The 23,088-nt window shown below is 47.2% G+C and overlaps 1 protein-coding gene across 2 annotated transcripts; it reads right to left on the bottom strand.

Annotated features, from left to right (window-relative positions):
• Positions 1 to 781: 781 nt before the first annotated feature.
• Positions 782 to 22,886, bottom strand: SPP2 (secreted phosphoprotein 2). Of its 2 annotated transcripts, none has more exons than XM_010948160.3 (8): positions 22,747 to 22,886; positions 22,527 to 22,651; positions 16,087 to 16,209; positions 14,872 to 14,979; positions 9,293 to 9,347; positions 8,498 to 8,548; positions 5,994 to 6,089; positions 782 to 875 (listed from the first exon to the last, which is right to left on the bottom strand). In XM_010948160.3, exons 1-7 carry the CDS (start codon positions 22,811 to 22,813, stop codon positions 6,004 to 6,006), a joined length of 615 nt encoding a protein of 204 aa, XP_010946462.1. In that variant the 5' UTR covers positions 22,814 to 22,886; the 3' UTR covers positions 782 to 875; positions 5,994 to 6,003. The 2 variants fall into 2 exon arrangements, with proteins under 2 accessions (XP_010946462.1, XP_010946463.1); XM_010948161.3 differs by having other exon boundaries at positions 782 to 872.
• Positions 22,887 to 23,088: the final 202 nt, after the last annotated feature.

Here is a 23,088-nt window from a genome sequence, read left to right as displayed (position 1 = left end):
AAAATGGACCAATATATATTACTTTTGGGGACTGTCTTCCTACTGAATTCTTATATTTGTAATAGGTTTTCAGTTGATATTCTAGAATATTCAGTTGATACTCTAGCCATAACTTTGGCAAAGAGTATTAATTTTCCCTCCTCCTCTTCATAAATGAGAGTGATCTGTAGTTTCCTTTCTGCTGTCTTTATCTGGTTTTAGCATCAATGTTGTGAAGCCCCTTCTGTCTTCAGTCTCTGCAGGGCTCCTCCCCCTGCCCGACAGCGCCCAGCCCCCTGGTCTAATAAAGGACCATGGGCGCTCATGGAGGACAAGTGTGATGTCTTTAATGGTCAGAAAAAGGTATTAACTGCGTAGAAAGTAAGTTATATATTTCTGTAATTTGCCAATCTCTGAATTCACTAGTCTTTCCCCCAAATTTTTGCTAACACATTCCTTCCACTTTCTTCTAGGGGTAGAGACTGTAATAAACATTAAGCCGGAACTGTTCAGTCCTGGCCTAGCAGTGGTCACGGCCCTGAGGCCGCAGGCTGCGGGGTCGTGTGTCTGGCGACGGAACACGCTGGTTGGTTCCGTCAGCGCGCACCCTGGGGTGGCTGGGGCCGGGCCGCCTTCAGCCCTGCGCCTGGCTCAGCCCCCACCTTCCCCAAGCACCGCCTTCCCGCGGGCGGTAGGTAGCAGGCCCGCGGGAAGGGAAGCTCACTCAGTGGACTCTCCTCGTGCCGTTAGCTTCTCATCACAAAATGTGATAGTTACTCCGACTAAAAAATAAAACAGGCAATGAAAGAAAGAAAGCCATTTATTACGGACTGGAAGCAATCAATTCGCAAACTGCCTTTCTTCATTGGAACTTCTACTCCTTCCAGTGCGTTCTGCTGTGAAAAGAGAGGAGAAAGGAAGGATTAAACCCCGTGGCGTGCGTTTTTCCTTCTTCCTACAGAGGCGCAGGACGTGGGATTCCTGGGCACTATTTGAAAGGGAATCCAAGGTGGCACCAGGGACCAGAGCAACTATGTGAAGCTGTGAGCCCTTGAAAGAAGAAAAGGAGGGAGAGACACCTGCTGAGAGAAGAGGAGGTAATCAAATCCGGGGAACAGAAACGCAGCCCCAGAAAGAAAGCTCATCTCAAGAGAGTCCCTCGGGAAAGTCTACAGGGAGATGCTGGACTCAGGCTGATCTAAGGAGGTGCTGGTGGTGAGAGGGCGGAGGGAGGGAACTAAGCAAGCCACTGAGGAGTAGGTGGGCTGCGGCTGCAGTCATTTGAGGGCATGGGTTGGGGGTGGGACTATTTATTCATCCATCCATCCCTTCATCCATTCAATAAACATGTATGCACTGAGTATCCACTGAGGGTTATGAAGGTTACTAAGGCACAGCCCCGACCTCTAAAAGGGAAAACAAGAACTCACAAGCTAGGAGAAAAGACAGAGGCAGTTAGAGTGCAGCCTGGTACAGGCAGTTCCAGAGAGTCCCACGTGCAGGAAACCTCAAGGAAAGGTTTCTGGAGAAGACATATGAGACAGACTCCAAGCATAGGATGGGGAGCAGGGTCACTGGGCCTGGGAGTGAAGGTCAAACCCAGACTGGGGGCCGGTGGAACAGTCAACTGTGTGACTCTTCTGTGTGAAGTGAAGGCTGAGAAGCCAGGGACACAGACAGGGACCCTTCCATTGAAGGGAGGGTCCGATTCTGCATGTCCCGAATCTCTAGGGAGTTTAGACTCCACCTCCCAGGTGAACAGGACCTTGACCTGTAAGAGCTGGTGTTAAGGTGTCTCTGGTGGCAGTACAGAGGTGACTTTTAAGATCATCAGGAAGATGCTGACCACACCAGGCTAGAGTGATGAGGCCAGAGCACGGACAGGGTCAGCGCGGTGAAACAGTTCAGAGGAAGGACTGGCAGAACACAGTGACTGATTGGATGAGGGCGGGGAGGAGGTTCAAGATGAATCCATTCCGGTCTGGGTACCTGGAGCTGAGTTGGATACAGGAAGAAGAGTAAGACAGTCCCAAAAGGACGAATTCCATTTTGAGTGTGCTGTGCAACAACTGGACGGAGTGTCTGGCACGCTGCTGTTTAATCAAGCCCGCAGTTCCGGCTAGAGGGACAGTGTGTGCGTAGAGGTTGGAATCATCCCCGGACAGGTGGGCATCACGGCCCTGGGGGTGCGTGCGATCACCTGGGAGAGCAGGGACAGTGAGCAGAGGGAGAGCGGAGGCTGGAGCCCTGGTGAACGTCACCGCAGTCTGACGAGCAGGAGGAAGACAGAGGATGCAGCAAGAACAGAGAGACGTCTTGGCTGGAAGGAGGGCCAAGACCAAGTCTCAGGGGCCAGAGGATTTCAGGGAAGAAGGGAGTTTTCCTCAGCATCAGTTCAGCCACGAGGTTCAGCAGAAAGGGAATGGACAGCAGCAAAGGGCGGGTATCGAGCAGGACAGAGCCAGTGCCCTGAGAGAGGGGACAGAGGAGGACCTGCAGACAGCAAGTGCAGACAGCTTTTCCTTAAAGACGTGGTGAGAGGGAACAAGAGAGATGACAGAGAAACTGGGGTAAACTAGAGGGGAAGCCCACTGTACAGCCGGCCCTCGTTATTCACGGAGGTTTGTCTACGCGCTATTATTTTCTTGTTCAGTACTCCTGGTGCTTTTGAGTCATTCCAGGCCATGCATAGAGTGACAAGATTGACAAAGGACCTCACTGAGAACTGCCTTCTTTGCTGCTCTGGGGCGTAGCGCGTAGGACTCCCACACTAATAACCCCCACTAATCGACACTGCGGTGTAGACGCACGCGCATCACTCATGCTGCGCGGTCTGGGGGCCCCTACATCACGCAAAAGTCAGAACTACGTCAGCTGTAAAGACCGGGAGAGCGTGGCGCTCTCAGACAGATTCCTTTCAATGTGAGATGATTCCCCGCCCTTCCTACGTTAGAATAGCCAAGAAGAAAAACGTTCAGAGCTCTTTTTTTTTTTTTTAAATACTCCCTTTCACTACCCACTCCTGTATCTTAAATGATTTTCTAACAACCTGAAAGCATCCAGAACAGTCACTGTGAAATTACAGAAACCCTTCCTGGGCTTCTAATTTGTCCCAGAGACGGAGGGAAGCGCAGAGGATTCGTGCTCTGTGAGCCAGGGTCTCCGCCTTCAGAAAGCTCCCCACCGGGCACGCGGCTCCACAGTGTGAGAAGCGTCATCCTGAATCTGGTCCTGCATTTGTTCATTCCTTCCTTTCAACCCGATAGAACCCTTAGGATGTTCTAGACACTACTTTCAGCATTAGGAAGTAGACAAAGGATATTGCTGTTAATACCTTAGTAGGGAGGTATTATTAATCGTATTTTTCTTGTTAGTAAACCAAAATAGCTCATAAGGAGAACGAGGTAGCACGCCCTAAAGGCGCTCGTGGTCTAGCAGGGACGAAAACTAGTACAATGATCGTCACGAATCTTTGAAGAACTGAGCCCGAGAGGTTAGGGGACTGCGTTCCTCCCGCAGCCCCCAAGCTTGGCAGAGCAAGCTGGGAGCCAGGTTCCAGACCCTGGGGATTGGCCCCCTCACTGATCCCCCTGTGCTGGCCTGATCCTAAGATTCCAGGAGCCTCGGAGCACAGTGTGGAAACCTGCCCTGCTGAGGGTCATGGGAGGGCAGGGGCATAACTGGGACACAAGTCAAAATCAATGTCCCAGCCAGGGCAGTGGCCTTTGGCCTTTAGTCTGTGTGGCTTTTAAACAGACGTTTTTTAAGTGATCAGTTTCTTTACAGAAATCAGATCATAAATTTATACTGGGATTATACACACCATATGTATCTCCAATATAATCATTAATGAAGAAAATGCAACCAGTCTATTAAGAATTCTATTTTTCCCCTGAGGATGTTCTGCAAAGCAAAAAGAAATGATTTAACTGTATAAAAAAAGAATATGATGAGTCTGTTTCTTTGTAATGAGCAGTGTCTTGATCTCAGCATGAAGCTGGTTTGTATTTTTAGGGTGCACATAGATTAAAAAGAAAATGTACCGTTTGCATCTTTCATCCAATACAGCCTCGCTGGTAAATTTCCATTCGATTTTAGTAAGATGTCAGTTGACCTCTTTCAAATTCTGGTGGTTAAAAATTAATCATACTACACTTAGACGATTTTTTTTTTTTTTTTTTTTTTTTTTTTTGTTAACAGAAGGTCAAGAACCCGAAGTGAAGTTCGGTCATCCACTCAAAAAATACGTCCTGTATGCTTGCTGTGTGCCCGGCCCCATGCAGGGCCCTGGGAGTCACCTCGGCCCTCCCCTGGGAGGGAGGGGGCCTGGTGGCTTACTGTGCCCTGTGATAAGGATTTTAGGGGAGCCCATAAAGGGCCGCATCTCTGGTTTGGGGAGGGGGTGAGAACGGACCTCACGGGGGAAGCAGCACTGAGCTGAGATCTGAGTGATGAGGGGGAATTAGCCGGGCCGATGTCCCAGGTAGAGGGATCACAGCAGGAGGAACTGCAAATATTTCATTCCTGCAGGAGCTTTGGGGCCAGGTGGACTTGGGAGAGACAACGCTAGAGAAGAGGGCAGGGGCCATGTCACGGAGACCTTTGAGGGCCATGCTAGGGAGTTTGGACTTTACCCTGAAGGCGGACAGTGCTATGTAAGCTGTAAAGCCCGCGACAGCCCCCAGGCTGCATTATTAACTTGTGAGCGTGTATATAAGATAAACGTGCGCTGAATCAATACCTATAATCGCATCCAAAGATTCCTTTTAAATGCGCCCTTGGTGATGTCCCTTTAGTACTTGGGAGCCTTTAGAAAGACAAAGCTGCCTTTGCTTCAGCCCCTAGTACCCAGGGACTCACACACCCGCCAGGCTCAGTGGTGTTAAGTGAGGCTTGAAGAGCCAGGGCTCGACCTCCAGCCCCCACACAGCGGGGCGAAGACACTGCTGCTTCTCTTGGCTCAGGGTCTGCCTCTGCTTTGTCCTGTAGGTGGAGTGAGTACTAAGGGGTTAAAGGAGAAGGACCAGAGTCTCCTCTGCGTTTCCAGATAAACCTGAGGGCAGCGCACAAGGTGGACAGTGTGCGATCGGGACCTGAGGCAAGAATGCTCGTGACAGTTCAGTGGTGATGGTAATGAAATGATGGGCAAAAGCCAGAGAAAATGTGTGGGCAAAATCAGCAGGACTGGACCCCCGTGGATGTTGGGAAAAGATGAAGGGTAAGGAAGAGCCAATGATACCCTAAAGTTCTGAGCTTGAGAAAATTCGGTGGATTCAGTGACGCCTTCAGTTCAGACAGGGAGATGCAGAGAAGGCTAGTCAACTTTCAGGAGCTCACAGACGCTCATAGCAACTACATCCTGGGGGCAGTGGATATAAGGGCCTGGATCTCGGGATAGAGCGAGGTAAGGATGCGTATTTGGAAAGACTTGCACATCAGTGATCAAGTCGGGCAAGTTGAAGGGATGATGGAGTAATCCACAAAAGAAAGAAAGAGCTGGGCTAAGGTGATAATCCAGACGGTCACCAGGATTTAAATGATTGATCAAGAAAAGGAAGGCAGAATAGATGTTAGAGGTTTGAAGGATTCATATCCAGTTTGCAAAGAGCAGAAAAGTGAACGGGAAATGGGGAGGTTCAGGCAGCAGCCGAGACCACAGTTTTGTCCAGAAGCTTAGCAGAGAAGGAAGGATGGAAGGGAGGCAGTTGCTGGGGTGGGGAGACTGGGTCAAAGAAAGGGGCTGTTCTGTTGGTTGGTTTGCTCTTAAAGTGGAGACGTTTGATCACATCAATGGCAACACATAACAAACACCACGGGAAAAGGGCTGAGGGTGCAAGAGTGGAGAGATGACGGGGGAACAGTGCCTGGGAGGAGAGAGGAGGAGGCAGAAGGCCAGGGCGGGAGCTGAGTAGCAGCCTGCAGACGTCTGGAGGTGTGGGAACGGCAGTTTTAAGGCCTTCCATCCCAGTAGCTTCTACTTCTAAACACACATGCTTTTCACCGCGTTCCCTTACCTCCAGGCTGTTACTCGAAGCCACTGTTTATTCTTCCTCTGGGGCGCTGGTTCGGGTACCTTCTATTTCCAGGAGGAATGACCCTTCTCATGATCTCTGAAGACAAAGGGAATTATTCACATCAAGATCTAAGACAACATGGACTCCGTGACTATAAATTAATGAGAAGGACTGTCATGAGCACAACCAGAGCCCTTCCTGCCAAGAGACTACCCAAGAACGTGACGACTTTGCCTTCCTTGGCAAGCTCTCCCTCGCTCTCGCCTGCGTGGTGTTACAGCTGAGCCCAGTGCTGATTTCTCTCCACATGTGATCTGCTGTGAGCCCTCGAGGGCAGGGGTGGTCACATCTATCTCTCAGTCCTCCGTGGAATCTGCCCAGTGCTTGTCACACACATGTGTTGAATTAAATTGAATTCAAAGCAGTCTCCAGAGATGGGCCTCACATCTGTGTCAATGATGGTCCCAAGGCCCCAAATGTTTTTAGAATTCAGCTTTGGGGTTATCTTCTGAGGAATATAAAAAGGATCAGTCACATTCATTTGTATCCATATCATATTTTTTTTGTCCCAAATGACATTTTCCCACTGTGGTAGCCAGCCTCCAAGATGGCCTCCTGGTGTTCACACTCCTGAATATCCCCTCCTACACTGGACCAGGGTTGGTCTGTGTGATTAATAAAATATGCAGAAGTGACGGTATGTCACTTTCAAGGTTAGGTAATAAAAGACTGTGCCTTCTGTTTTGGGAGCTCTCTGTTGCTTGCTCATTCTCCTCTCTCCCTCTCTCTCTGCCTCTCTCCTGTTCTCTCTCTCATCATGTTCTCTGGCAGAAGCCAGCTGTCATGTTTTGTGGGCATTCAGACAGCCATGTGGAAACACCCATATGGTAAGAAATGAAAGAAACCTCAGTCCAGTAGCCCATGAAGAACTGAGGCTTGCCAACAACCATGTGAGTAGTCTTGGAAGTGCATCCCTCAGCCCCAGTCAAGCCTTCAGATGAGATCACAGCCCCAGTCAACGTCTTGTCTGCAATCTTTTAGAGACCCTGAGCCAGAACACCCAGGTAAGCTACTTCTGAGTTCCTGACACTCAGAAACTACAAGATAATAGAAGTTTGTTGTTTTAAGTTGTTAAGTTTTGTGGTAATTTGACACACAGCAATAGATAACTCACATACCCAAATTGGTTATTAATCTGATTAGTTGGAGTTATTTCCAAGTGACTTTTAGTTATTTCCAAAAATCAAATCCAAGGGCAACTGTTTGTCACCACTATAGAGATTCAAAAGAATGGGCCAGAGATTCTGAAGGCATGCCAAAACAGAGTGTTCAAAAACGTTCTCAGCAGTGGTCACATTGTTAGAATAACTGTATTTCTCCCAAAGAGTTACCTGGGAGGAGGTCTAAATTTAGGCATTTTTTAAAGCAAGCCTCAGCGTTCATGCTTCAAATAAACTGGAGTGAGCCTAAGGAGAGTCAGATAGCGCCCTCCATGAAATATTAGTATCTGTGTTATTCACTTTTTTGAAGTATAGTCAGTTACAGTGTGTCAGTTTCTGGTGTACAGCACAATGTCCCAGTCATGTGTATATATATGTATATTCATATTCATATTTTTCTCATTAAAGGTTATTACAAGAACTGAACATGTGCTATAGAGGAGAAACTTTTTTTTAAGTCTATTTTTATATGTAGTGGCCAACATTTGTAAATCTGAAACTCCCGAATTTGTTATTCATTTTACTGAAGAACTCTGATCGTAGGGTGAACTTCACAATCCTGGAAAGCACATGGAAAAACAGAGACTTTAGAGTCTGACAGATCTGTCTCAAAGTCCTATCACTGCCACTCCTTACCTGGATTGAGGTCCTACATTGGCCGTATAGCCTTGGACAAGTTACAGTAGCTCACTAAGCCTCAGTTTGCTCATCTATAAAATGGGAAGGGACATAGTGCTGCCTCTCAGGATGATTGTGAAGTTGAAGAGTAAAACTGTCATGCAACTTGTAGAGAGTGAGAATTTTTCATATACAGTGAACACTGTGAGTTGCTACCCACTTCTTCTACGTAAGGAGGTAATAAACTGGGTGAACAGAGCTGCTATGAGGGTTAAATAAGAAAACTGACTGTAAAAGGGAGAAACTAAATAATTATTAGTCCTGTCTTCTTGCTGAAAAGTACAGTTGAGGATGGAGAGCAAAGAGGAGTTCAGAAGAGTTTGGGGTCTTCAGAAAATGCTCCAGACTGAGGCAGAAGGGAGACCAATGCTGATTTCCTGTGCCAAAATATTAAAAATCTTCTGATAATTTTATTCCTGACAAATTGTGAGTTTTATAGCTTTTCAATGATTGGCAGAACAAGTTTATGCAGGATGGTTCTTTTCATTTTCATTTTAAATATTTTGTACTTCAGGGGTTTATCTCCTACAAAATAGTGTTAGCAGAGTTTGGCTTGATCATAAAAGAATGTGTTGGTGTCCCACCAAAGAAAACAGGACCACTTACCGAGTGACCGCTGGTGAGACGGCTCGCTTCTGGGTCTGTCGGGCATGAGGCCTGTAACACAGGAGCAGTCTTCAGGCAAGCCCCCTCTGACCACTTCTAGAATGTTCTATGCTTTTGTTACTGATGCCACACATACACCTTTCAGGCAAGGAAGCAGTGGAAGGTCACCAAAAAGTTTTGCTGCCATCAGCACCGGTAGGAAAAAGCCTCCCATTTACCTATTTTACCAACAGGTAAAAGTGTTTCTCAAGTCATGGAACACTAACTCAATCCCACTTCAAATGAGAGACCACATTAGAAGGGGAAAAGGAAAGCCCTTCCTCCCCAAAACGAGGTTCTCAGAGGGATGGTCAGCTCTGATCATGTGGCTGGGGGATGACAGAATTCCACACCAACCAGTCAGATGAGGCTTGGTGCAGATACTCCCACCTGTGCATCCTTGCACACTGGGGCCCTGCCACGCTGCCATGCTCCTGGGAGGAAACAAGCGTGTTCAGGTTGGGGGACCCTCTTATGGTAAAAACCAGCATCTGCTGTGTGTAACTGATGGCGATGTTGAGGCCATGAGATAGAATCATGTGTGGAGAAGCTCTGTATAGATATAAAGAGCTGCCAAAATGAAGAGTTGTGTCATTATTGCCGGGTGTCAAGAAAGGAGCAACATTAAAAGCAAATGTTTATTTTCAAAGGTTATGTAGAGATAGCTCCAGTTTTAAATGACTTCCTAACAGAGAGCTTCAACAGGAATTTGATTCACAAATTTAAAAATGCTGAAAAGAATAGATCTCCACTTACCAAGTAAATAACTATTTCTTGATGTAGAGGGTCCCAACATATCCGCAAAAAACATCTAAGTAAATTTAGGCATCAGTATATTTCAGTGCATGAAAGAGAAAAAAAGGAAAGACACTGTAAAAAAATGCAGATATTATCTGGAAGACTCATATGTATTATATCATTTATTTTTAGTGAAATGAGGGGATAAATTATATTAAATAACTTCATGTGGTATTGAACATGTATGTCTAAAAAAGCATGTGAGGAAGAGCAACTTACATGAAGTTTAAATTGTCTAAAAAGGTTTCTACTAGGCTCAAAATGACTCTCAGATGTTGTGGACCAGAAAGACAAAACTTCGTTACATGGACTTGTAAATAGACTGCGTTGAGGTCAGATTTGGGAATTTGCTCTCTATGGAGTTGCCATATGTGTTCAATAAAAAGAGATGTGCACAGGGAGTCTTCATGAAGCCACCGAGAGCCCAGGCAGCAGGCGCACAGTAAGGTGGCTGCTCGGCGCACAGCCTTTCTACCACGTGTCGAGCTGCCCACCCGTTACCCTCTCTGTCCTCAACAGCTGTTAGCCTGCTGGCCCCCATCATAGTGGTAGGTTTAGGAGGGACACAGTTTAGTGGGGAAAGAATAGTCTTTTCAAGAAATGGTGCCGGGACAACTGGATATCCACATGTGAAAAAATGAAGCTGGATCCGTTCCTAATCAGAATGGACCATTGATCTAAACGGAAGACTCATATCAACAGTGTGAGAAAAAATACATCAACTGGACTTCATTAAACTTTAAACTTCTGTTCTTCAAAGGGCACCATCAAGATTAAAACACACACACACACACACACACACACAAACACACACACACAAGGACTGGGAGAAAATATTTGCAAACCCTGTATCTGATAAGGAACTTGTAATCTGTAGAAAGAACTCTTACTACTCAACAACAAAAAGACAAAGAACCCACTTTAAAAATTGGCAAAAGATTTGAGTAGATATTTCTCCAAAGAAGATAACAAACAGTTAATCATTAGTCTATTAGGAAAATGCAAATCAAAACTTCACACTCATTAGAATGGCTAAAATTTAAAAAGACAGACAACAGCAAGTGTTGGTAAGGGTGTGTAGAAACTGGAACACACACCTTGCTGGCGTGAAGCGAACATGGTTACAGTTATTATGGAAAACAGTTTGGCAGTTTCTGAAGTTACACATCTAGTAACTATGTGACCCAGAAATGCCACTTGTAGGTACACACCCAAAAGAAATAAAATACATGCCCACGAAAAAACTTGTGCCTGATGCTCACAGCATCATTGCTTGCAGCTGACAGGAAGTAGAAACAACTCCAATTTTGATGAGTTAATGAATGGAGAAATCAAACGTGGTTTATCCATACAACGGACTACCACTCGACAATAAAAAAAGAATGAAGCACTGATCCACGCTACAACATGTGCGAACCTCCAGACATGCTAACTAAAGAGCACCAGTCACAGAAGAACATATATGGTATGTTTTCGTTTAGATGGATTTAGGCAAATCCATAGACAAAGTGGATTAGTGGCTCCTACAGAGCTGGAGGGAGCTGGGAATGGGATAAAGGTACTGGGGGTTCCTTCTGGGAAGATGACATGTCCAGGATTTAGGTAGTGGTGACAGTTGTACAACTTTATGAATACACTAAAAACGACTGAACTGTATGCATTAAAAGGGTGAATTGTATGGTCTGTGAATTATATCTCAATAACGATGTTATTTAAAAATATATATATGTATATGGGACACATAGCCAGTCCCATGGGAGTTAACGCCAGAAGGTGTCTTCAGCTAGAGCTACCGAGAAATGCTCTGTTTTCCACCTAAGCTTAGAGGATGTGAGTCTGGAGTCGCTCGGAGTCCTGCTTCCTGCTTCCTGCTCCCTGCTCATCTGCTAGGTGAGAGAGGGCGGGCCGAGTCAGAGGAGAAGGGGAAAACGAAATGGCACCGACAGCGCTGTCCGTGGGGCCAGCTCCTCCCGCTCGGTCCTGGAAACGCGAACCAGGAAATCATCTCCTTCTGGCGTAGGCTACGTCTAGTTGAATTTCTATCATTTGAGATGGAAGACAGTAAATAAAATGAAATCCCTGTACCGCTCCTCCTCTGAGTTCAGAACCTGTTCAGTTATTCTTGCTCAGTGACTCCTTTTGGACCATTTTGGGTCTCTTGGCTGAAACTCTAGCCAAACCTCATCCCATTCACTCTGAGTCAAAAGGACTTGCCTCAGATCCATTCATCAACCTGCAGACCTTAGCGTTGCCCTCGCCGTGGTGACGCGCCATCGCGCGGTTGACTGACATGTTGCATGGAAACCTTTTATCCTCTACATACTTCTTCAAAATTAAAAAAATAATAATAAAAACTGGGGTGCGGCAGGGAAGGGTATAGCTCAAGTGGCAGAGCACATGCTCAGCATGCATGAGGTCCTAGGTTCAATCCCCCACACCTCCTCTAAGAATAAATAAATTAATAAACCTCATTACCTCACCCCCCCAAAATTGTTTTTAAATAATAAAAATGACCCATAATTTAAACATTTATTTGATTAAGAGAGGATATTAGCAAATTTAGAAATTTATTTTCTCATATCTCTTTACAAAGCTTTTATACTTACTAAAATCATGGAGTGGAAACCTAAATTTTTTTTTTAATCTGACAATTTCTTTCTTCTTTTTTTTAGGGAGGGAAGGTATTTAGGTTTACTCATGCATTTATTCATGGAGCGGGTACTGGGGATGGAACCCAGGACCTCCTGCATGCTAAGCACGTGCTCTACCACTTGAGTTATACCCTCCCCACCCCCCAATTTCTTGTATTACAGACACTTCCTCTCATTGTATCCTTACCAGATATTTTCCAGTTGAGCTAAGTCCTATTTCATCATAATTGGGGTCTTATTCTCCATGGCTTTGCTTCCATCTTTCTCTACATTATATTCTTTTCTCTGGAAATTCTTTTACTATCTACATATGTTTTTCAAGTGGTCTTTATTTTCATTATTCTGGAATTTTTTTTCCAGTTTTATTTCTTTTACTCCCTACTTCCAACAATGATTTATTTGTTCCCTGGCTAAATTCATCCCAGTCAATTGTCTTTCATGTTTGTAATATCACCATTTATTTCACTGAAAATGGTTAACAGCTGTTTTCTAGTTTTTGTTTTTTTCTGTTTCATGTAAGAAGTCTATTTTAGAGTTTCCAGAAATTACTTTAAATCTCCATCTGCTTTCTTCTCTTTCTTTTGAATTGCAGAGTTCTTTCATTAAAAAAATATTTTTTCTTTGCTCATAATTTTTTTAGGATCACCTAATCATTGAGGAAAAGGAGCCTGGGAGTTTATTTTAAAATCTTGTTTGTTTCAGGGGCTAACCGAACTTAACAGCAGAGTCTTCTTACAAAACTTGGGATTGGAAGAAAAGTGAGTGGTCTTCACTCTGCAATTAGAAAGTTGCAACAGATCTGTGGTTTGTGCAAACATTCGGAATCAACTTCCCAAATCAGAGATGGAAGAGAGGTTAAATTAAGGGCCACTTACTTTAAATTGATTTCGATTGTGTTGAAGGTCACAGAACTGGAATCCATCTCTCTCAACATTCACCTCTAACTTCTAGGTCTAGTTAGCTCCCTCCCTCACCTGTCTGCCAGCCTCTGAGGGCCCCCATCTCTTCTTACCTGGTTCCAGTCTGTTCTCCATCTTTTCTGTCACTTCCCTACTTATAGCCCTTCAGTAGCCCCACTGCCGTGAGAATCAAGCCCAGGATCCTTGTACAGCACCCATGAGGTCCATCTTGCCCAGACTGTCTCCTCTCCAGCCCCACCCCCATGCCTCTCTCGCCATGTTTGCTCTTCCAGTCTTAATGGATTTCCATCCATTTCAACCCATCAGCTTAGCTTTAGTCACACTTCAGGGAACTCCGTCATGCTCTCCCCGTGCTGGGAATCTTTTCCTCCCTCCCCTCAACACCCTGTCCCCTTTGTCCTGATGGCACCCTCCTTCCAGTCCCCAGGGAAGGTGCACTCTGCCCCCACGCGCTGTTCTATCCTCTCACCACGAGCTCCCGCGTGCTTGCCTGGCAGTCAGGGTGACCCGTGCTTCATGGGCACCCCCAGACTCAACTGCCAACTCCACGGGGCCAAGCTGAGCTCGCCCTCCTCCTCACTGTCCCCTAGCTTTCCCCACATAAACCTCAAAATCGGTACCAACAGAATGCTTGTGGAATGATGCTTGACCTTGTCCCTTCTGGGTTAGCTTGGCCAAGCGTGCACCCATGTGTCAGCTCCCTGGATGCTTCACTGGAGCCGAACAGGGAGGCCCTGGGCACCTGCTCTAAGACCAAGAAGACAGGGCCCTCGGGAAATCACCCAGAAATCACCTGGGGATTGACCCGCAAAAGTTGCCATTATGGACAAGATCAATTAGGTTCTGCTCAACCCAACATTTTGCAGAGTTCTCCTCTCCTTCCAACAACAAAACCACCCCTGTAACAGGAGTCCCTCAGCCACCAGGGTCACCCCTTCCTAATTCTAAAATGATCTTCCAATGGGGAGACTATAGCTCAGTGATAAAATGCATGCCTAGCATGCACAAGGTCCTGGGTTCAATCCCCAGTGCCTCTGTTTAAAATAAATAAATAAATAAACCAAAAATTTCCTTTCCCACATCAAAAATAAAATAATAAATAAAATAAAATAAAATGGACTTCTGTACAAAGTATGTACAGCACGGGTATGTTAATAATAGAGGAACACTACTTTTATGTCTAATTCTTGAAGTGGAAATTGTATACTCTTCATGTAATTTTCACTAGAGATTTAAATCTTGAGAAATTAAATAAAAATATGAGTAGGAAAAGTTGTTGGGTAGATTCAGCTATTTGATGGCAGAAATACTTTTTAAATAGCAGTCAAGGATATTATCCCATTATGACTAAACAAAGAATGTGATAGTTGTGTTTTTATCCCAAGTTAAGAGTCAAAAGGCTTCCTCCTTGACATTTCCTGAGCATCTGTTATGTACCAGGTGCTGGACCAGATCTTTCACGTCGGTTAACTTACTTGGTTTTTGGAACAGCCTCTCAGTGGTCTTTATTACATCCCCGTGATCTGGCGTGTGACTGGTGAAGAAGCTGCAGATCACGGAGATGAGATATCCTGACCTAGACTGCAGAGCTGATAAGTAGTTTTGAACACTAGTGCAGCAAAAGTGCCCCAGTGGTTTGTGCCACTAAACCACAGAGGCAGTGAACTGCAAAATTAGAGCTAAAGCTTTGAAGATTTGCTAATTACTACTTTAAGCTCATTTCCCAAATCTCAGGGCAAAAAAGAGAGAGAGGGGAGAGAGGGAGAGAAGGGGAGATTGGGAAGCAGTAAGGGATACTGAAAATGAGCTTGCAGGTGTAAAAGGGAGACTCCAGGGGAAGACGCAGAGCTGTGCTGGCCCCGCCCAGGTGATGCTCCGGCTACTCTGTCAACCCAGTTTGCTGGTCACAGACCCACACGGACCCTAACGGGTGCTGCTCCGGAGGACGCCAGGCCCCTGCTCATACCTCTTCGCTGCTGTTAGACTCGGAGCTGGAGGACCAGTGGCAGCGGACCCACGCGTCCTGCACCTGCTCGGCAGACACCCGCACGGTGCTCCTGCAGACGGCCACCGGCTGGAAAAGGGGAACAATGAGCTCTATGCCCAGCAGCTGGCAGAGACGCTTAGGACCCTCCCCAAGAAATCAGGCAACACCGTAGGGCTTGACACAATGGTGCGGACAGAAGGGGAAAATCCACAGAGACATTTCATCTTTTCAAAATGAACATTTCTCAAGGCCTAAGCAGAACCAAATGATAGAAGATTTCACTATCTCTTAGTCGTTGGCTGCAGTACAAGTCCCCGGGGGAGGCACACGCGGCCTTCCTGAGCACCGAGCCGGCCGCCTCAAACGGCTTCCCACTTGCACAGAAGGAGGTACGAAGATCTCCACTCCTCTCTCCTGTCCCTTGGCCTCAGATTTCCTTAGAAACAGATGCCAGTGACACTTGGGATCTTTGTAAAACAGAATCACAGAGAAAAGTCTCACGAAACAACCAAACAAAAGATGCCCTTTTCAGAATTGGCATCATTGTGAAGCGACCCAGACATCAAACTGATAAAGTAATGAAACCCTGAGAACTCATACAGCTAAACGTGAATGTCAAGAACAAATTTGGGGTGGTGGTGCTGGCCTGCGTGGGCAGGGTCCTGCCCCTGAGTTAACCAAGCACAGGGCCAGGGGCTGGTCACTGGGGATACAGAATGGACCTTGCCATGGTCCTGACCCCCGTGCGGCCCATGCTGGTGAGAGAGACGGGTTTTATACAACAGTCAACTGTAAAGCAATGCAACTTTCAGGCTGGCGTTTTATATTCACTCAAAATAGAATTTGAAATGTCTCTGGGGCTTTTCTTTGGTATTGGCCTCTTCGCAGTCACTTTGCCTGGAACCATCATTATCCCCATTTTAAAGAGCAGAAAAGTGAGGCAACAGGAGTTAAAGAATTCTCCAGGATTACCCAGGACTATGGACTCCAGAGCTGGAGTCCTCCACCACCAAGCCACACTGCCCTCACCCGGGGAACAGTGTGGACACAGTGAGTGGTGCCCCCAAGGGTGGCCGGACGCCAGGCAGCGGCCAAGCCCTCGGTGTGACTTTGAATCTACTCCAGCGCGTGGAAGAAGACGAGGCGCTCCCTTGCGTTGGCTTCTGGGCTGGTTGCCTTTCCCCCCACACTCACCACATAGTAGCCCCTTTGGAAGTCACAGGTGGCAGGATCTTCTCCAGAATCCCTCCTGCACGTCGTCTCTCGAATGCCAAACTCTATGTCCATGCTCAGGCTGTCCTCATCCAGGACGTTGACCTTCACAAAAACAAAGCATCAGTTGGCCATAGATGGGTTTCTGGTCACATGCTAGAAAGGTCTCTCCCTGCACGAGGAGGAAAAGTGACAGAACCTTCCACCATGGACGCTCTAAATGTCACAGCAATCACCCTGCTCCACGATCTAATTCTGAGGACCAGAGGACGGAGCGCTTTACCAAAAGCACACAATACTTACTGAGATACTGGAACCAGAGCTTAGCTGTCCTAACTCCAAGCTAAGCGTTATAACTTACATCTACAAAGAATCCTCATTATTTACGAATTTGCCTGCTTGCTAAAATGTATTTGTAACCCCTAACCGGTACTGGGGTCCTTTCACAGTCATCCATGGACACACACAAGGCAGCAAAAAGACTCTAGTCCCCGACGGGTCAGACAAGGTGACGTTCCGCCTCCTTGTCTCGGCTGCCTGACTGTACACGTCACTTTCATGATCTATTTTGTGCCACATTTTTCTCATTTTTGTGCTTTTTCTTGGTGATTTTGCTGTTTAAAATGGCCCCCAAGCCAAGTGCTGAGTCCCGTCTAGGGTCCTGAGCACAGGAAGACAGCCATGTGCCTTACGGAGAAGGTACAAATGTTAATAAGCTTGGTTCAGGCGTGAGTTACAGAACTGTTACAGTGAGTTCAGTATTAACGAACCAAGGTATATATTAAATAAGTCTTTAAACAGAAACACACGTAAAACAAGGTCATATGTTGATCAGGTAACAGAAACACTGTGCCCAGAGGCTCCCAGGAACCTGCCTCTGTTTTCCCCCAGTAGCAACAGCTCAGGACACACTAACCCAGTGGTCACAGCATCTTTCTGGGATGTAACTACAGCAAATAACAAGAACCAACTGTATGTGTTTTAAGTGTCATTTTCCTAAAAGAATGTGCCATACTTTGTTAATAATTCCTGAAATAAGTAAGCGGCAAGGACTTCTGTGCTGTACAGTGTTGTCCGGCCTCGCTTCCTGCTTGATCAGTTGCTGACACAGTTTTCCACTCCTTTCCACCAAGGGTGGACACCGGGGGGACCGTCCCAACTTCCCACTGACTCCGTGCTGTTCTGATGACACAGAAGCCTCGTGGCTTCTGAAGTGCCCGCTGTGTGTCCAGCACCAGAGGCAGAGCAGGGAGGACTCCACGGAGCTTAGAGTCCGGTGGGGGCACCACATGATAAACACGTTAACGAAAATTGCGATCAGGACATGGCAGATGACTGTGGTGCTATGAGGGAAAAAGAAAGTGGTGATGGGGATGGGAAACAGATCCTTTAGAGGAGGTGCCAGAGAAATCCTCCCAAGGAAGGCATGTTTAAGCTGAGACTTAAAGGATGGGAAGTGAGGAAAAAGCAGAGCCGGTGTCCTGGGGCTGAACAAGCCCGGCTGTTGTGTGGTGCAAAACGAACAAAAGGAAAACTGCACCCCCGATGCGGGAGAGCTGGGGTGGGCCAGACGGCTTATGGTCGTGTAGCCCATTGCGAGGCGCTTCGCTTTCATTTTCGTCGCATGGAGAGGGTCTCAGAGGGTTTTAAGAGATAAGAGCTGAGTCACCGCAGCTGCTGCAGGAACAGGATGGCAGCAGGGAGCCAGGTGGGAACCCCTGCCCATCTACACCCCAGGCTCCAAACGTCCCATGGGGCCAATTTGAGTCGGTCACCCATTGGCCTGCTCCCCAGAGAACACTGTGAGAGCACAGACCACTCACAGGGAGGGGACAACGGGCACATGCAGACATTCTGCTTTGGAGAGAAGTGACAAGCTCCAGGCTAGGGGTGGGGGGCCTCCCTCCGACACAGGACGAGAAGCGCTGATACGGCAAGGCTTTCTGAAAGCCAGTGGGACTTACAGCTCAGCTTTGCCTTGTTTGTGACCTTGTTTGTCTATAATTTTTAAATATTAGATATTACATCTCAATCTCATACAAAATTAAAACCTCTTCTGTCAGCCGGAGCGCATCGTGCAGGCTCTCCCCCGCCCCCACCCCCGATCATGCTTCCACCATTTCCCTTAAAGCAATCTGATGAAAGCAAACTGGCAACACCGCGGCTCAGTTAAAAAGATGAAAATGTGGCAGTTTTGAGTACTGATAATTTTATTGAAGTATAAGATGATTTCACAACTGTTTTTGCATCTTTAAGCACTTTTAAGCACACTTTCCAGAATATGGAAGAATGCCTAATAGCTTTTCTTTGTTTTTCATTTCAATTTACTTCCAGGCAGTGAATTTCTGCTCTATGGTGTTTGAAAGAGACAGGACAACTCAGGTGCTCAACAGTAAGGAATCAACTAGCGAAAATCCCAAACCAATGTTATTGCTGAAATAAATTGTGGTACTTTATAATCAATGTTACCATACGATCTGTTTTTCTTAAATAATATATTTTATAACTGCAGATGAAGAGAAAAAGATCCAAAAAGGCATCCTGCCACATGTTCACAGGGAGTGTCTCAGAGGACGGGATAATGGATGTTACTTTTGGTTTCCTCTTTCTTGTTGTATCTTGTAGCTCTTTATAATGAGTACGTTTCTGTTTTTTACTTCAAAAAGAAATAGAAATATACGAGCAATAAAAGACCCATAATAATCCCTTTTGGGAATTATGTTTAATTTTATAGGTCGACTTAGCTGGGCCACAGTGTCCAGATGCTTGCTCAAACATTAATCTGGATGTTTCTGTGAAGGTGTTTTGGGATGAGATTAAAGTGGTAGACTTTGAGCAAAGCAGATTATCCTCCTTCATGTGGGTGGGCCTCATCTAATCAGTTGAAGGCCTGAATAGAACAAAGACTGACCTTTTCCCAAGCAGAAAGGAGTTCGGCCAGCAGAAGGCCCTCAGACTTGAACTGCAATGTCACTTCTTCCCTGGATCTCCAGCCTCACCCACCCTAAAGATTTTGGCTTTACCAAGCCTCCACAATGGAGTGAGCCAATTCTTAAAAATAAATCTCTCTCTGTCTCTCTCTCTCTGTCTTATTTTCTGTGGAGATGCCTGACTAACACCATGATCATTTGGGTTCTTCAAACTAAGTCCTGATGATTGGACCAAAAGTAAAGATCTAGTGCAGCTGGCCAGAAGAATTTAGAAAGCCAAAAAGTGAAAAATGCCAAGAAGGGTAAAAATGGACAGAAATGGGCATGGATCCATAAAAGATCCCACAGCCCCTGTGGCTTTGCTTCCAAATGTCCCAGAATCCACACACTCGCCATCCTCCCTGCACCCACTTGGAGCTCTTCTGCCACCGGCACGGCTGTGTCCCTGGCCCCCCACTCCCCACGGCAGCTGGGGAGATCTCCGAAGGCCTTCTTGCACTTTCTCTGTTCAAGGCCCTCCCCTCCCCCAGGTAGGGGGTCTTCCCTTTAATGAGGCCGGAAGTTCTCATCACTGAGTGAGTCTTAGCTCAAATGTGGCACCTCCAGGGAGCCCTCCACGCCACCAGAGGGCTGCCCCAGCCCCAGCCCCAGCCCAGTCTCATCCATCCGCCACCCTGTTCTTTCTTCTCCACAGGACTCCCCACTCTCTGAAACTAACTTCACTTATTTACAGAATTTGCACCCCCTTCTCCCTTCTTCCCCCTCCCTCCCTCCCTGCTCTCTTCCTCGCTCTCCCCAGTGGAATCTGAGCACCACGGAAGCACAGCCTTGTCCAGCCTCCTCTCTCCTCGTCCCCAGCCCAGGGCCTGTGTCCACCTTTCCTTCCTGTGCTTGTGTCCAGAGGGGACAGCCCGAGTGAGCCGAGTGTTGATGTTGGAGCAAGGAAACCATCGTGGCGGAAGTCACGTGGCCCCACGTTTCCCATCCTTCTTTAAACTTGGAGTCCAAGAGGTAAGTAATTTAAAATTAATTTCAAGAGTATTTGATCCAGGTCTGCTGCTAAAACCCAATGCACGTTAGACTGACCAGGAAACATTTAAGAATATGAGCCCTGCCCTCTGAGACTAAGATTTAATTAGGTGTCATCTCTCCTGGACCTCAGGGAAATTTCCATCTTCCAGATAATGCTAGTGTACAGCAGGGTTGAGAACCCCTGGGCTTTTTAAGCAAACTCAGGGATAAAGCAGCAGGGCCTGACCCTTCTCCCTCAGTCCACTGAACTCTACCCCAAAACTTTCACACATACACAAACATGACCAAACCACTTATTTCCTTTGGACATATTCCTAGAAATGAAATCATCAGATCAAAAGTTATAAATGTTTGCCATTTTTAATGTTTAACGTGTTTATAAACACACTTAACACATAGTTCCAAGTTGCTTTCCAAAGATAATTTTACCAAACTGCACTCTCTCCAGCAGTGTTTGAGGGTTCCTTTTCACTGTGCTATTTTAATTCTGATTTTGTTGGCTTTCAGAGAGGTGAGATATCTCTCCAAGTGTTTCAAGCTCATCTGTATGTCTCCTCCCGTGAATTTTTTTATACCCTCAGTGCCAATGATCTTTTCCTTCATTCCTTTCCTGAGGGCTTTGCTTAGCTCTGAGTGTATCTCTTGCGTCTACTGGCAGGGACGGAATTGGTGTATTTTTAGCCATCTTTAGGGCATTTCTAGAAGGTGTGACCAACAATACAGCAAAACATGAGCCACGTTTAAGAAGAAAGGAACGTCACCAGGAGAGATCAGAGGAGGAGGGTTTTCCTTCCCCTGGGAGAAGAAAGGAAGTTTTCGTGGAAGGGACATGGCGAATGTAACTTGACCGATGAATCTGAACATGGATAAAAGACTGGGGAGAAGCGGGGAAGGCACTCTTTCTGGCAAAAGATCACACACACGCATACAAAAGCGTGTTCATTTGCAGGTGCACGTGTGTCTGGGCTCAGGTCTGTCACCAAGGTGGCACATGTGCTGGAATGAGCCCTGGATGACCACGCCTCACGCTGGCTTGTCTCCACTGGCCAGATCTCCGTGGTGTCAGTAACTGGTCCTCTCAGGACCTGTCCTCACACTCTTATTCACTTAATTAATTAACCACTAACCTTCTTGTGTCGTGAGCACTGGCTAAATCACAAGTAAATTTAAACTTCATTTACAACCTTGGCAAGAGGACACTGATTCCCCCACGCCACACGTGGATTTCATTAAATGCAAAGGACGGAAGCCAGTTTAGCCAGTGCGCGAGGGAGGGGTTCCTCAGTCTGTCCAGGACTCTTCCAGAAGGAATTCACCCTTCGTCTTGGCAGCTGACTGCGCACGTCATGCGGTGCCTCCACACCAGGACGTCAGGCCACGTGACCCCAGCCCGGCCAGGACAGCAGGGCTCTGGGCTGGGAGCCTAGCTGAAGCACCGCCCTCATCTTGGTGACCTACGGCCTGGCTGGGAGAGACAACTGGGGCAACTCGATTAACTTCCTGGGAACCTGGAAATGAGGACCTGAGCCAGTTTCTGAAGAAGAGGGGCCAAGGGGAATGCATTGTGTTTGGAGACTGGACCCCAGAAGCCTCGAACCGTGTGCTCCTCCCAGGAGGGAGGGAGCAGACTAGGTGTGCACTAAGGTGGCGCCCAGCAGGGGTCGGGGAGGGGAGCAGGGAGGCAGAGAGAAAGTGATGACCTCTGGCCTCGGCTGCCTGGACCCCTGGCCATGTCCCCACGGTTCCCAGTTCCCAGGTGGCCTGGCTGCAAGTTCTCATCAGTGTGACCTGGAACTATGTAGAACCTCCCCACCTCCCATCTTAACCTAAACTCTTCGAAGAAGAGGACAGCTATTTATAGAACAAGAGGCAGGCCACCTGGGGCCCAGGGAGGAGAGAGGCCGCCTGCGGTCTAGTTTCTCATTTACTTTGAAATTCATTTCTCCATTTCTTTCTTTGCCAATCATGGACTTAGTCATTGGAAGCCCATGAAAATTCATCTTTTCCCATTTCCCAAAGCTAACAGGAAACAGACTATTACCACGCTGACAAAGGAAAGTGGATTTCCTTGGCTCAAACACCAGAATTTATTTCCTGTAAGTATTAGGAGCAGAACTGCTGGACTGGAAAAGGCCTTCTTTCTAGTAAACACGCAGTAGGAGCCACGGGGACTGTGCGTACAGAAGCAGGAAGCGCAGAGGGGGACAGCTGGAAGCAGGAGGTGGGGCCAGAGGGAAGGAAACTGCGGGAGAATCCGGCATCCAAAGCGGGGCTGTGAGAGCTTTATGACCATCATCGTAATTAAATCCTTTCTCGACTGAAAGAGAGTGTGAAAGGGCTGAATGGCTGCTGTCTATTTAAACTGGCAAAAATTGCTAAGTGGAATCAAAAAAAGGCAAAAGGAAAAGCCCCAGAGAGCAGTGTAAATAGGACGAGCGAAGGCGCAAGGGGGGCACTTACTCTTTTCACTGAGCTTCTGAACGCCCGGAACAGGTAAGGGCTCAGCGACTGGGAGTTCACTTTTGCCAGCGAGGCGCGGACTGCCTCCCTCAGAGAGGACGGGCCGTAGTCGTAGACGGGGAAGCCTGCGCTCACGAGCACACGGGGACACGGTGAGACGGGGGACACGGACCAGGGCGGCTCCACGTCGCTGCCGGCGGCCTGTCCCTGAGCTCCTTACCTGCGCAAGACCAGTAGTTCGTTCCAAGAACCAGCACGATCAGCGCCTTCATCGCCGTCTTCTCCATCCTGGGGAGAACGATTTCAGTTCAGCGCCAGGGGTTGTCTCTTGACAAGTGACAAGTCTTCTTGAAAGCAGCCCTTGGCCAGATGTGACCCGGCTTGCTCTCTCTGGCCGCAGCAGACTGCCGTTCAAACAGACACCGCTGGGCCTGGGGTCAATATTTACTGCTGGCTTTTCCTGTGGAAAGGTTCCAGGTGGAGGCCACTTCTGAAGTCCCGACCGCCACATGGGACTTTAGCCCGCGGCAAGAGGCCTCGCGAGGTCCGGGGACTCCATGCA

The sequence above is a fragment of the Camelus bactrianus genome, chromosome 5 (genome assembly GCF_048773025.1).
Source record: "Camelus bactrianus isolate YW-2024 breed Bactrian camel chromosome 5, ASM4877302v1, whole genome shotgun sequence".
In the NCBI taxonomy this organism is placed as follows: Eukaryota; Metazoa; Chordata; class Mammalia; order Artiodactyla; family Camelidae; genus Camelus; species Camelus bactrianus.
Note: the sequence above shows the minus strand (reverse complement) of the source record. Positions and strands in the feature narration are given on the sequence as shown.

What these genes read in the sequence shown, in the direction of transcription:
- SPP2 (XM_010948160.3), bottom strand. Translation starts at nt 22,813, where the DNA reads ATGGAGAAGACGGCGATGAAGGCGCTGATCGTGCTGGTTCTTGGAACG. An exon ending in GAACTACTGGTCTTGCGCAG is followed by an intron (nt 22,652 to 22,746) that starts GTAAGGAGCTCA and finishes TCGTGAGCGCAG; the next exon opens with GCTTCCCCGTCTACGACTAC. An exon ending in TCCAAAGGGGCTACTATGTG is followed by an intron (nt 14,980 to 16,086) that starts GTGAGTGTGGGG and finishes CCCCTTTTCCAG; the next exon opens with CCGGTGGCCGTCTGCAGGAG.